This window comes from Pocillopora damicornis, chromosome 12 (assembly GCF_964200805.1).
Source record: "Pocillopora damicornis chromosome 12, jaPocDami1.2, whole genome shotgun sequence".
Lineage (NCBI taxonomy): Eukaryota > Metazoa > Cnidaria > Anthozoa > Scleractinia > Pocilloporidae > Pocillopora > Pocillopora damicornis.
The window spans coordinates 8,760,551-8,774,659 of record NC_142681.1 but is presented as its reverse complement, the minus strand read 5'-3'; the positions used below and the strand labels follow the sequence as shown (position 1 = coordinate 8,774,659).

General features: G+C 36.9%; 1 protein-coding gene and 1 long non-coding RNA gene across 5 annotated transcripts in view; one reads left to right on the top strand and one right to left on the bottom strand.

Annotated features, from left to right (window-relative positions):
• The first annotated feature begins 2,305 nt into the window (after positions 1 to 2,305).
• Positions 2,306 to 14,109, top strand: part of LOC113676135 (uncharacterized) — a 116,275-nt gene continuing 104,471 nt past the window's right edge. For 3 of the 4 annotated variants that reach the window (XM_089189857.1, XM_089189856.1, XM_089189853.1), the window contains exons 1-15: positions 2,306 to 2,532; positions 2,667 to 2,844; positions 4,604 to 4,665; positions 6,470 to 6,559; positions 7,327 to 7,404; positions 8,029 to 8,121; positions 8,376 to 8,461; positions 9,002 to 9,082; positions 9,227 to 9,342; positions 9,622 to 9,731; positions 9,903 to 10,022; positions 10,736 to 10,831; positions 11,826 to 11,894; positions 12,584 to 12,648; positions 13,429 to 13,471. In XM_089189857.1, the coding sequence (XP_089045983.1) occupies positions 2,745 to 2,844; positions 4,604 to 4,665; positions 6,470 to 6,559; positions 7,327 to 7,404; positions 8,029 to 8,121; positions 8,376 to 8,461; positions 9,002 to 9,082; positions 9,227 to 9,342; positions 9,622 to 9,731; positions 9,903 to 10,022; positions 10,736 to 10,831; positions 11,826 to 11,894; positions 12,584 to 12,648; positions 13,429 to 13,471 (1,209 nt within the window). In that variant the 5' untranslated portion in view covers positions 2,306 to 2,532; positions 2,667 to 2,744. Of the gene's footprint in view, positions 2,533 to 2,666; positions 2,845 to 3,716; positions 4,200 to 4,603; positions 4,666 to 6,469; positions 6,560 to 7,326; positions 7,405 to 8,028; positions 8,122 to 8,375; positions 8,462 to 9,001; positions 9,083 to 9,226; positions 9,343 to 9,621; positions 9,732 to 9,902; positions 10,023 to 10,735; positions 10,832 to 11,825; positions 11,895 to 12,583; positions 12,649 to 13,428; positions 13,472 to 14,109 lie in introns of those variants that run through there. The other variant, XM_089189854.1, reaches the window with a different exon arrangement.
• On the bottom strand, positions 3,347 to 4,716 carry LOC149036357 (uncharacterized). Its single transcript, XR_016181807.1, has 2 exons — positions 4,557 to 4,716; positions 3,347 to 4,084 (listed from the first exon to the last, which is right to left on the bottom strand). It is a non-coding gene; the product is annotated as an uncharacterized LOC149036357 (long non-coding RNA).

The window sequence follows — 14,109 nt, the reverse complement described above, 5'->3', positions numbered from 1 at the left end:
TGCAAATTGCTGGCTGCATATTGAATGTACAGCCAGCCAATTTGCATAATTATTTTTTCTAACTGTGTTGCAGACTTGTATGAATTGTATTAGTCAGATACAGATAATTATTTCTGAGAAATGGCAATAGAGTCGAAGTAGAACGCAATTAGAAATATTAAACAAGCAACGGAAATGTTTTCTCCCAACGAAAATTCTTGAAATACGCTGTAATAAGAGCAAAAAAAAAAAAAAAAAAAAAAAAAACATTTCCTCCAACTTAACCCTAAGCCAAGGCACGCAATACTAAGTAAATAAGTAAAGTCTTTATCAACACACAATGGGGATTAAAGCTTAATAGCTCGTGGGGTAGTGTGCGCCTGCCTAAGTGCTAGAAGTAAACGTTTTTTTGTTGGTTACGTCCTAAATCAAGGTGATATACTGCTCTGAAATTGCGTGGAGTACACTCAGGTTCGTGAAGTTTCAACTTCGGAGAGAAACTCTCGTGAGATCTCGCGCTCTCGGCGGGAGGTCATCAATTCGTCTAGTGAACTCTTGCCTAATTTTATTTCTCCCCCGAAAGCAACAGCACCGAAACCTTTTTTTTTTTCTTTTTTCATTTGTAGATCTAAGTATGGAATAGGCAAGAATGACAAGGAGGGACGCACCGTTTATCTCGCTTTTAGACAGCCATAGTGCGCAGCTAGTGTAAAACGCAGAATGTGCTTTTGGATTCCTCAGACGGAGTAGGGTGTGGCTCACAGGAAGCTTTGTGCTTGTGGAGGGTGGGAACCAACCTTCTCGAAGTTTCCTTTTCCTACCCGCAGGGTACACGAGCCTGATGACTTGCACGCGATAAATACATCAAGAAAAGATAGGTCGGTGATTTTTATTTATCAAACTATAGTATAGAATTCTGCACTTAACTACATCGCCGATAGTCTTCCCCTCCAGCCTCTGAAACATAGCATCCTAATCAACTATCCCGTGGAGGCGAGGAGGGGGGAGGGGTAGGGGGAGGGAAGACTAAAATGAAGAAGCTGGGGAGGGAAGGAAATCGAGGGCCCTCTTCGTTGTTTCTCTCTGTCTCACCATAAAAGCACGTTAATCAAATGAGAATACAACTCTAAATGGGCTTCATTTTGGAAATCCCTCCGGTCACAGACTCCAGTGAGACAATCGGCGAAATAATGAACAAAATATACATAAGGTCATGGCAAGCTGTTTCCTTAATTTTAACTCAGTATCGAATTATGTCTGCTGATATTGTTCGTTTTTGCGGTAACGGAATGTCAGCAATGATTAGAACACATCCTTCGTCGCAACGTTGTCTGGACTTCGGAATGAAGACATATCTGATGATATTATATGTCTGGTTCGTAAATTAGATCCTCAAAAAGACTGTCAAAAGTAAGAATATTTGATTTTCCGCGTCAGCAACAATTCGACAATGGATATGTTAATTGTCGTTTCTGTTTTTAACCCAGAGACCCCGGAATAGTTTTATGCATTTGTTTACAAAGTTTCTACAAATAATGCACATATTTTCAAGTTGTCACGCGATGGAATTGTAACTTGATCAAAGAGATTCAAGGCAGCAAATTTCGAGCTTTGTAATCCCGGAAATAGTCACAGTTAGGTGCAGTTCAAACTCGACGACATGGCGGTCTTTCGCATCTAAAATATCTTAGGAAAGCGGACATTCCTGTGAACTTTGATGAGTTCAAGTTTTTTCAGCAAAGGACTTCGACTTCACATGAGAGTCGGTCTTCCTATATTAAACGTTTAGTCTTTCCTTTAGTACTCGTCACTGTTTACTTAGTATCCGCCTCATTACGCACGCAACACGCAACTTTTTAACATAATTACAATAAAAATACACCTATTATTTCGAAAATATAATGATATAGCAGAAGACAGGAACCATGCATTAAAAAATTTCCTTTGCATGACCGAGCCTAATTCTTGGCAAGGCTTTGAACCTGTGGCCGAAGATCGGTTCAAATCCGTCGTTACCTCTTTAAGAGAAGAAAGATCTGCTAAAGATTATATTTCACTCGTTCTTGACCCATTGAAGGCGCGACATAGGTGCGCTACAGGCAGTCCGATTTTTCTCGTGCAGGTTGGTCGCCAAGCGTGAAGTTTAAATATTCAATGTGATCGCTCAGTGGATCAAATTTACACTCGTTCTCATATCACCCATGTTTTTATTAAAGTGAATCTGTCCAGATCCGGAATAGGTGACGTTAAATGCAAAATCAACAGCTAAAGATTAAGTAATAAAATTGACGAGACAACCTCAAACGCGAAGGAGGGATTACGCGCCAAAAAAGAAAGTGTGTCACGCGTTTTGCGTTTGGCTCCTAATCACTTGCTTTCATACTCGCCCGGCCAATCACGATACAAACCGGCACAAAAGCAACTTTAATGAATATTCAAAGAAAGGAAAACATGGTGGCTCGTCTGTGAAGAGGCAAATTGTGCGATCTCTTCAGAATTTTAATTTAGTACCTTGGAGTTGCTTTGTTTAATCCGTTGGATCGGTACGGCAAGGTAGAGTAGAGCGCCCTGCGAGAACATACCTGTTGTTATGCTTTTGAGTGTCAGCAATGACTAACGTAAGTTCTTATAATAATTCTATTTGCATGTGGAAATTTCTGGTCTACGGATGTGATGCCAAACCCAAGATTCGACCGTGGAGTAGAACTGACTCTTTTTGGCTGAGAAGAAGATGAACTTGTTGTCACAAGATACTGCGAATTATTATGTCTAGACCAACTACTCCCATTCACGGCAGACCAAGGTCTCGCTCTGGGACTCGAAGCCCATCGAACGTTGCCGACAGAGCCGTGTGTAAAATTGCTGGTAAGCGCGCTCTTTTGCATAATTTCATCATTATTTTAAGAAGTTGGTTATGTTGGATCATATACTTGTTTACTTTGCGTTGACGTGCAGAGATCTCGAGAAGTAGAGTTTCATTTAGAACTGATTGACCTTGTGCTTGGCTAACTGTCTGCTTGTTATGTTTTTGTGGAAATTTCTCTCCTGTTCAACAATGGGAAAGCTAAATTGGTATATTACCATGTCTTCAATTCACGATCGAAGCAGCGCTAAAGTACCTGTTTCGAATTAACTTTCTGGCAGCTATACTTAAAATTTGCCAACAGTTATGCTAGCGGAATAATTTGACGTTTAACCAGTTACATAAAGCTAAAGATAGGACAAGGTACAGAGCTGTCTGTCAATTGCTTTATTTGTCTTTGTTCGAGGATACAAATAGAAATAGTACTGGCAATTTTCCATTAACAAATGCACGGTCAGCCGAGTTCTCGAATCGTATCATTATTTCACAGTCAGTGAGCACATGATTTCCAGTCGCAGTTGCGAGACATGCATTGTTTTTATGTTATTGTTAGTTAGAAAGCTTATTTTCTTTGATATTAAAGTATTAACACTGAAAAACAAAAACAAACTTGCGCAGTCGGCTAAAGTATTTATCCAAATCAGGTGAAAGTTGTTGGAAGAAAAGACACGGGTAAATTACAAGATTAATACACGTAGAAAAGTCCTTCGCCACTTTCCCATCCGGCCCAACATTTGCATAAAATTAAGAATTTATTGGGCTGTACTACATCTTATCAGAGAGGAGGTCACATCAGACAATGTTTGTCCCCACACCCCAAGAATCGCTCTCATATTTCACAAAATTATATTGGACTTCCAGTTGGCATAAATGCAAGAAGTGACAGGACACGACTGTGAAAACTTTTAATCGCATCACGCATTCATCTCAGCCATTATTAAAGACGAGGCGTGCAGGCTTCATTTTGATAATATATTTTGAGAAGGCGGAATTTAAAGATAACATAGGTCTTGCATGAAAATTATCAGCATTCTTGCTCATCGGAGAACCGTCCAGTACAAATGGTTACTTCGGTGCTGTGGTAGAGCTCGCATCTTGCCTTTCTTGCCCAGTGTAAATGTCATCAATCGCTCTGTGACCAAAATTTGACGATCGAGAAACGAGTTTGACTGTGAAATGACTTCGAATGAAGCAGCGAGTCTCTTGGGAGTAATCGTACTTGTCTAGGTTAATGAATAGGGCCTAAAGATTGGAGACAACAGATTTTTTAAAATGGCGGACCACGAGTTGGAAGAATTGGATGAGGAAGACGACAATGTTTATGAGTTAATGATCGAGTTAAGGCGGAGCGAGCCAGGTAATTAAACCACACCATGTGTTTTGCTACTGAAGAAGAAAGTGTTCGTTCAAAATCTTGGCTTCTTGTTTTAGTAGCCTTGTGAATATTTTATGTACTCGACTTAGTATAGTGGTCGATTTAACACTTAAACTACCTTCCTTATCGGTCGAGAAGCTTTGCTTCGCTGAAGTTGACCAATATAACGACAGAAAGTGAAAGCGAATTCTTTAGAGTTTTTCTTCCATCATTGCTACACTGCGGTGTTCAGGCAGGTATATTTATGCAGTAAATTAGTCCGTGTTAATTACTGTTTTCATTCAAAGATAACAACTCGGATGGATAGTTAGTTTTATTAAAACTTCATTGTAAGCTTACCACTAAGAATCTGCGCTAACCTTTGCTTCATTTCGTCTATGTTACAGATCACAGAGATGCAGTTCAGAAGAAAACTTTCACAAAGTGGGTTAACAATCATCTTCAGAAAGTAAGCTTGTCAATTTCATTCGTTCTCGATTGCGGTTCAACTGTGTGTTTAGTTGCTACTAATAATAGAACATAAGCCTTATCTGTAAGATATAGGTTACGAAATTTAATGTGCGGTTTCATTAATTTTTTTTTGTCATTTGAATACATCGTGCAAAGTTTTTCCTCTGCTGTCCCTAAGTTAAATTACGGATTTCCGTTCTCATCGATCATTAGAGGCCTATTGCATCTAATGATTACTTGAGTCCGTAGTTTGTATTGGAATTCACTTTACAGTGCAATGGTTATAAAGTAGAAGGTGTGTTCAAGAGGATTAAGTTAATTTAATTCTCTTGCCTTCTCGGGCATGTTGGAGTGAGCTGAAAAGATACATTACCTCAAAGGGTCTTAAGAGACCATCATGTATGGATAGGAAAATTTTGCCGACTTTTTACAATTTTACATTAAAATTTAAATGTTTATCTTTTACAAGGTGTACATGTATCTCAGTTAGCTAATAAAAAAATTGAAATGGTGTAGAATTCATAAAAGGATAATGGTTAGCATTTAGTGACTAAACAGGAACTAGAGGTATGACCTTTTGTTTTAAAAGGGAGTTCCCTTTGATATTTTTTTCATCAGGCATGCAATTCAATTTTTTTTTCAGTTTGAATAAGTTAGTTTCAGGCTGGCCATATAATGATGCCAAGTTTACACAGTGTGTTTTTATCCTTCTATCTCTCAAACAGAACAGCTTTAACTGAGAGATTATATTCTGAAGTAATAATCACATTAACAAAACTACTAAGCTCTATCAGGGGCCGCATGTCCAAAAGGCAGTTTATTCATTTCTAGGATAAGATTTTAAAAAGTTGGTTTTTATTTTTTTTTCAAAAACAGTATATAAGGGCTAATGATTTGTATGATTTATAAACTGTAAGGTAAAACACAGAGAAGTTATCTTAACACCAGCTTCTACAAAGCTTTACAACCTGCAAGAAAAATGATATACAAACCTGGAGCTTATTCCTAAGGTTATCCCTTGAAACTCCCAAGTTCTGAATGTCAAGCTTGTAAATTAGTTACAAAAATTTGTTGTTAGATCAAGATAACAACCTCTATGGGATAAGTCTGAGAATTCTCATTACCAGTTTACTGGATAATGTATTGATGTTGTAAAGAGAGGTTACAAATTAATCATTTCATGATCAGGGAGTTAAAAAGGTGAATCATCCTTCAGAGCAAACTAATTGTAAGCCATGCCTCTTTAACTTGATGTGATTTATACAGTTTTAGGAGCTTGTTCAGGACGTTTGCTAATATTTCAATAATGCTATAATTGGTCATTGAAAGATTAGGAATGAGTAGGATCTGAATAAAATCAGACTGATGAGGATAACTACTTTCATAAGCTTTTGCTTACAGCACATAAATCAGTAGACTCACTCAGATGCAATAGGCATTTTTGAGTCCCAAAATGGAAAAAAGATTGCTAGAGAAACACATTTTTATTAGGCTTGTTTTTAGAGAATAATGTATTTTGACATGTTTATTACAGATTGAATTTGTTTTACCAATTTCACAGTGTTAAATTAATTTTAGTATTTTATTATCCGTATAATATGTATTTTTTTGGGATTAAAACTTTATAAGTAATATTATATATCTGTAAATATGCAATTTAGCCCTCTTGCTGCCTATTTATAAATTACCTAGCCATTATCCACTAAGTACCGGTAAGACTCTTTTTGACAAGATAACTTGATAACTGTTGCCTTTGTTAACTTGAATCTTGCCCTTACCTGCTGAAATGGTTTCCTTCTCAGGTTAATGTACGAATTTTGGATCTATATGAGGAACTAAGAGATGGAACCAATCTGTTATTACTGCTAGAGCTTCTTTGTAAGATCAACTTGGTAAGTATATTTGTAAAAAGTTGTGGTTTGAGAAAATGTATGTAGTAGACCTTGGATAGACCAGATTTCTGTATTTCAGTACTGGCTAAGTTTGGTGTTTGATGTTTTGGGAATACTGCACTAATGTGTGATATAAAATTACTTAGATACCATGAGCATCCTGTTTGGTCCAAAACCTATCATTTATTGCACTAGTAAATGACACTTTCTATTGGTATAATGCTGCAATCACCCGTTTGGGGTGTGGTGAGAACACAGGAGAAGTTTGTAAATCACCAGCCCTTGAAACAAATAGTAACTGAAGTAACATTTTGAATTTCTTTGTGGCTAATTTAGTAGCCTATATGCTTAGCAAGCTAAACTGATGGTGGAAAGGTCTGGTTAGGGATAGTGCACAACTTTTACGGAGTCATCTTTCACAGGAAAGTGTAACTAAGTTTCAGAATATTGTCCAAGAAACTTTCTCTAATGCAGTTGTAACCATTATTGACTAAATGTAGCATGGCATCCGGATGAATTGATAATAATCTTGGTTACTTCATATTATTTAAGTGAGGATGAGCTCTGGCAGATATGCGAGTTAGTTTCGCATATCTGTAGTTGTTACCAAATCTCTGCAACTGTAGATGTTTTTGTCTTGTAAAGTTTTTGTGGGATTTCTTCTTTTCCTAAACCGCAAGTTTTACATGAATGTAAACTTAATGTTTTTTGTAATGAGATTATCTTTCATAATTTTCTCATTATTTTTTTTTATATTTACTATTTAGCCAAGAGAAAGAGGACAGCTAAGATTTCACAGACTTCAGAATGTTCAGACTGCTTTAGAATTTCTTCAGTCACAGCAGGTATCCTAAGCTTCAATCACATACTGTAGAAATTAAAAACCATGGGACACTCAGGGGTGTATTTGGTAGAGAAATGTTAGGATCTGTGTTGTACTGAACTGAATTACCAATTTAAAGCACATGAAATGATAAATTATATTTATAGGTCTTGAGGATTAATTATAATCATAAGTCTTGAGGATGATTTTCTCCCTGTAAATCAGCCTATGTATTCTTAAAACAAGATGTGTGTTTGTTCAACTACATTGCATGGATCTGCATCTGCCTGCTTAGTTTGAAACTGAGCTCCAACTAAACCACAGTTTTCTTGAACACCTCAATCTTTCCTGCAAGTTTCCTAACCCTTTGATCCTGAAGAGTAGCAAGAATCTATTGTAGGTTCTCTTTATAATATCACCCCTGAATCACACATCAAGTTCATTAGAATAAAGGGAATGATCACCGGAAAAAAGAAGCTTGTGATAGTTAAACAAATTCTCCTTGTTAGAACCTTAGGAAATTGATAGAGAACAGCATAGAGAATATGCATACTGATGTTAGGGAGTGACAGGTTTGAAAGATTTCTTTACCCAATGTTACCCCTCATGTCCTACAAAGCTTAAGCTAATGAATATTTTTTTTCAGGTGAAACTGGTAAACATTCGTAGTGAGGACATAGTGGATGGTAATCCCAAGCTTACCCTGGGTCTGATATGGACAATTATCTTACACTACCAGGTCAGACAATAAACCATGTATTTATTTTATGTCTGTTAATTCTTTAATAGGTCAATAAATTTGAATAATTCTGACTAGTTTCAAAATAAAACTGTTTCACTGCCTCTTGAACAAGTAAGCTTCCCTTTGTTGATAGCTTGTAGGATTTTTTTTAACATCTTTGCAGAAAAATTATATTTTAGTCTAGTTCTAGACTAAATGCATGTATGTCCATGTTTCTTTACAATTATTGTTATGTAATGGTATAATTACAGATTTCAGAGGTGGAAGTTGTGGGAAAACAGGAGCAGATGACAGCTAAAGATGCTCTTCTTCTGTGGGCAAAGAAAGTAACTCAGGGGTAAGTGCTGAGATGATAAGAGCAGTTTGCAATTAACCCTTTAACTCCCAAGATCTGATTATTAATTCTCCCCTCTAGCTGCTTCCTGTTTCATTGTCAATTAGTTGCAAGAATTTGGTGTTAGATCAAGATAACAACTTCTATCTGATACATTTGATTACTCTCATTACCTGTTTCCTGAATAGTGGATGGATATTGAAGGGAGAAGTTGCATGTGAATCACTTCTGGGAGTTAAAGGGTTAAGTGTCCAAAGTGGGATTTCACAGACTGATTTGGCTTTACTATGCTCCATTATTGTTCCTTAAAACATGAATTCCTTTTCCAACTAGTTAGTTATCATGAGCTGAAAAAGAGCAACTGCCATTCAGTTTCCATTGTTATTCTGTGCATCATACAAATTGCTTGCTTTTACCTAATCCTTTAACTCCCAGAAGTGATAAACATGTAACTTTACCTAAAACATTTTCTCTGATGCTGAGCTTAACGTGCTGTTAAGAGGCAAAGTGAAAAGAACATATTGTGTTTCTTTCTGTTTTCAGTTATCCTTCAGTTGATGTTGGAAACTTTACAACTTCATGGAGAGACGGGCTGGCTTTCAATGCAATTATTCACAGATACAGGTATCTTAAATGTTTTAATTTCTGTAACAAAGAGGGTTAAGTTTGATTTTTGTCAGACACATAAATTTCAGTCAAATGTTATTTGTGAATTTATGGTCTTTAATTGAAATATCATGGAATTATGATTGTTTTTTCCAACAACAGGCCAGATCTTGTGGACTTCTCCAAGTTGAATAAAGCAAGCCCTGATCAAAACCTGGAGTATTCATTTCATGTGGCTGAGAAAGAACTTGGTGTTCCAAGACTCTTAGATGTGGAAGGTAAAATAAATCACTAAATTTACAGGTTCAATTTGCTATCAGGACAGTCAACCACTCAGGGTTATTGTTATGCACCAGTTGCTGGAGAAATTTGCTGGATGAATTGGTGGCAATTGCTTGTCAAATCGTCAGAATGGATTGTGGTAACTAGTGATCAGCAAATGGGTATTTTCCCGGGCAAGGGGATTACTTAAACTTTTACGTTGAATATGGATATGAATGCATTGTAAGTAAATTTCTGTATGCATGACTGTGAACCTGTTATGATTTCTGTTCTAGATCTCGCAAATACCGAACAACCAGATGAAAAATCTATCATGACATATGTATCTTCCTTGTATGAAGTATTTCCAAAAGAGCCAACAGTGCAAGAGTCATTGCAGGATAATGTAAGCATCCTTGTTGATGTGATGTCGAGTTCTCTCTCAATTTCTTATTAATTTTTTTCTTTATGGATTTGAAACCAAAAAAATGAACAAAGCTGACCAGTTAAGTATTTTTGCTTTAATCTATTCTTTATTTGAGTCAAATTTCATTTCCTGTGATTTATCTATATTCAGGAAAAGCTTTTCAAGTTTGAAGAATATTGTAACTTGGCAAAAGCTCTAGTTGTGGAGATCAACAAAGTGGAGCAAAAAATGGAGAAACAGAGATTCCCAAAGACTATCCATGGAATAAAGGTTTGGAGGAAAAGTTAATTTGTACATTTACTATCAACTAAGCATCTTTCCTTTTATTTACAACCATTTATGTTAGCGGAAAAAGGTAAATAATAACACAAAGGAAATAGAGGAGAAAAAAACTCAGCATTTGTATGTTTTTGTTCACGACTTTTACTGAAGAGACTTTTCTTTTGTTATGGTGTGCAGCAAAGTAGTAGGAGTTGAGGAGAATGAAGTGTTTCTCCCCAGATTTTGCCGAGACAAAATGTTTAAATTCACGTTCATTGAGTTAAAATGTCTGCCAGACTGACTACAATTCCTCTTGCTCTGTGGCTTTACCGCTGTAGTACAATATTGACACCCTTCAACTTAAGAATCCTGTTATTCCAAACTTCCTAGATTTTTCCCTTGATATAGAGCAAGCCACGAGAGGCTTACACCTGCTACAACCGGTGACAAAAATTGTGTGAACATTAATTTTCTAAAGTGTCCCTAAAGTTGAATGGTACAGTTAACAAAATGCGTAAAGTTGTTGGTTGTTTTGGCAAGGATAGAGGGTGCAAAGGGGGGAAGGGATACGGGTATGATTATGAAGAGTGTCCTAGGAAATTATCAGTAATTGATCCAAATTTTGATTTACAAATTCGATGGATTTATGTATTCTGCAGCACCTCTGCTTGAAATAATCCTTTGAAAATGAACACATCTTGAATTTATTCTTTAACTTTCAGGAGCTCATTGTTGAGTATAACCGCTACCGTATAAGTGAATTTCCTGAGATGGAAGCCTCAAGACATTCCTTAAAAATGGTGTTTCGTGAACTACAGGTACAGTTAAATGTGTTTCTGAATTTTTATGGAGAATAGTTCTTTCTGTAAATATTGGATTAGATTACAGGCAATCCCCGTTGTAGAGTGTTGTCAGTCACACAAATCAAAACAGGTAATGAAAAAGTAAAGTCAGTACCAAACTCCCATGGGCGCCTCACTGTCAGAGTTTGCACAGCTTCTATCACCAGGAAGTAATTTTTGTCACTGGCAGAGTTTTCACAGGTTCTATCACCAAGAAGTAATTTGTCTCCTTACGATATCAACATGTTGTCAAGCAGAAAGATGCGGAGAAGAAAGACAGAGCCACATTGTTTCATGTGGCTTTAAAATTCTGACAGCTAGAATCATAGGAGTATATGGCAAACATTACGGAGAATCTTAGAAAGATGAAAATAGCATGCAGCTTGAAAGAAATTCAGACAATTTTAACTAAAGCAAGGGAAAAATCTGGAATCTTCTTGGGAAGGAAAGTGACCTCGGGCTTGTCTTGGACTTTGACAAATTGGCAAGAACACTTCTTCTTTTATAGTAACCTTTTTTTTTTATAAGAACGTTTAGGTCGAGATTAACTAAAATTTTAAGAACATACTAAGTATATACTCAGACTGAGAGTCAGTTAAGAACGCCCTACTTCGCTCGGTTTTTTTTCTGAGAAGTGTAAATAATGGTAAAAGAAATGTAAAACTGTGGTCTAGCAGGACAATTATCTCACGTTACAGTTCATTCATTGGAATACTGTACCACATAACTATAAGAACATTTTAAGAACGTTTCCTGGCGTCAATCGCGAGACGAAATAAGGGCGTTTGGCTTCAGCCTCAAAATGAGATCGCGACGTTCTTTAAAAAAAAAAAAAAATTACGTGAGAAAGTTGTTTACCTGCTGCTAAAATCTGCTGGCCTCAAACTAAGATAGTTTTGAGCTTTAAAATTATGAAAACTTGCAATAAGCCAACTAAAGAGCTAAGTAACTTTTGTTATTTATCTTCCAGGCACTGTATGGCCCTATGGCAACCTGGTTGGAGTTTCCTTATGAATGTAGTCCCAGGGAATTAGAAGTGGTAAGAAATGTTTATTTTGTAACGTTAACTGATAGAGATTTCTCTGTTGCTTACACAGATTAAATGTGACATGATTCTCAGCGGTTAATAACGCAACTTGTGCGTTTTTCTCATTGAAAACCCCTTGAATAGTAACTAGTTAAATTCGCCTTCCTAGAAGAAATATTTAGAGTCAAGCCGCGCTGAATGACGGGTAAAACCACGGGAAAATGCCATGAAACAGCTCATGCTATTTCGGAATCGTCTACACTTCATCTGGTTCTAAACTAACATTTTTATTGTTCTATTTTTTCCAACGAATCAATTGGGCGTATTCAATTACAAAGTTGTCTTCTGTTGTTCCGGAATGTTTGCATTTTTACGATATTTCGATCATTCAGTATGTTTACGTGTTTTCTACTTATGAAAAGAAACTGAACATCTTGAAAGAGTCTCTCAGTGTTCTTTGTGCGCTAAATATTTTTATTTTTTATTTCAACTAAAACCTGGGTCATTTTAATCATCTCTCGGTATTGAAGATTTCCTTCGCAGCTTTTGTTTGGTCTCGTCACGCAACGTGCTCTCTCTCTATTTTAAACGGATGCGAAGGGGACTGTCACTATTTCGGACTCTCGCTTGTACAGGGCGGTGGGTGGGGAGTGTTTCTTCTCAAAATTCAAAGTCGCGACTTACATCATTTTTCCTTACAGTCATGGACAAAGCTTGTAGAGACCCAAGACAACTACAACAAGTCACTAAGAATTGAGCTTACCAGGTTAGATATGTGTTTTCACTCTTCAGCTGTTAATCTGACTGAATTTAGTTAAGATGATATGCGTCCAAAGCAGTGCTCTTAGAACAATCACTAGGTCACTGAAGGCGTTGTTTTGGTGCCAACTTTTGAAAGACAAGGGCCAAAGTTCAAAAATTGGTCGCCAGTGGCACTCGGGCTCTTCTAGAGCACAGCTCAAGCGGTACTCTGTAAATGGTATTCAGGAAAGTGCAAAATGTAATGATTTGAAAAGAAGATGTCGCCCACAAGAATCCAGAATGATTTAAATCTATGTCTTGAACGACCATCGTTTTGTCTTTTTCATTAGCGGGGCCTTGAGAATCAAAGGGTAAAGTTTACGATTAAGAGGATTACACAGTCTCTTGATATGCATCTCCACGAAAATGCTTTTGATCAGCCGTCATATATTCTTTCCAAATGCCTCCACCAATCACAGACAGCTTCTGGGCGCACTATGAAATCCGTGTAGACAGTTTTTAGTTCAATCTCAGAGGACCCAAATCGACGGATGAAATGTTCCCATATATAAATTTCACCGTCAATCCCGCCTAATCCCCCAGACAAAGGAATTTGGGCTGATATCAAGATAACACGCGCTAACTGATAATCCACTTTGAACTTATCACCTGTCTGCATGATAATGTATGTAGATTATTGGGAGAAGGTAGTCGCTGATTACGTGTGAAAGTCAAAAGATCGAGTCTCGAGTACCTGGTTTAATTTAGGATCTTATGTCTCTGCTTGAATCCAAATATTTTACAGGCTTGAACAGATGCATCAAGTGGCAGAAAAAATCCAGAAGGAGGTCAGTATCAAAAATAGCAGATACTTTCTTTATAAGGAAAAGCTGCCCTTAACCTTTGACTGCCGAAGGAAATGCCAATTTTTTTCAAAAATTAGAACGATGAATCATCAGACTACGTCTAATATTTAATTTTAAAGGTATTTTCTGGGGTATGATGTAAATGACACCAACAAGTGTGAAGGGGTAACTGAAAGGACTGAAGCGAGTCCAAAGTGAAAAATGGAAAACGTTGAAATTTTTCGTTTGCCTCCTGCATCAAGGGTATACAACTAAACTATAGCGTAAATTGCAGCTCTCAGAGCGTTGATTGTGGTGAAATATTACCTGGACCAAAACAGTACAAAGACAAAAAGTTTCCAAAAGTTGTAGGGGTGGTAAATCAAGTTATATTGGAGGGGGCCATGATTTCATGCCTTCAATGAGCAGATCTTTAACTGACCTTTGGTGGCGAAAATTTCAGAATAAGTGATTAAATATTTATTATGTAATGTCGCACTCGGCATTAAATGGTTAAGTTTCTTTGCAACTCCATACAGATTGGAACCGTCTGTTATGTTTGTACAAAACATGTTGAAAAACTTAATTTGAGCCATTAGAGGCGACGATCGACTGATTGAAGAGCCAATTCAACGTTGTCC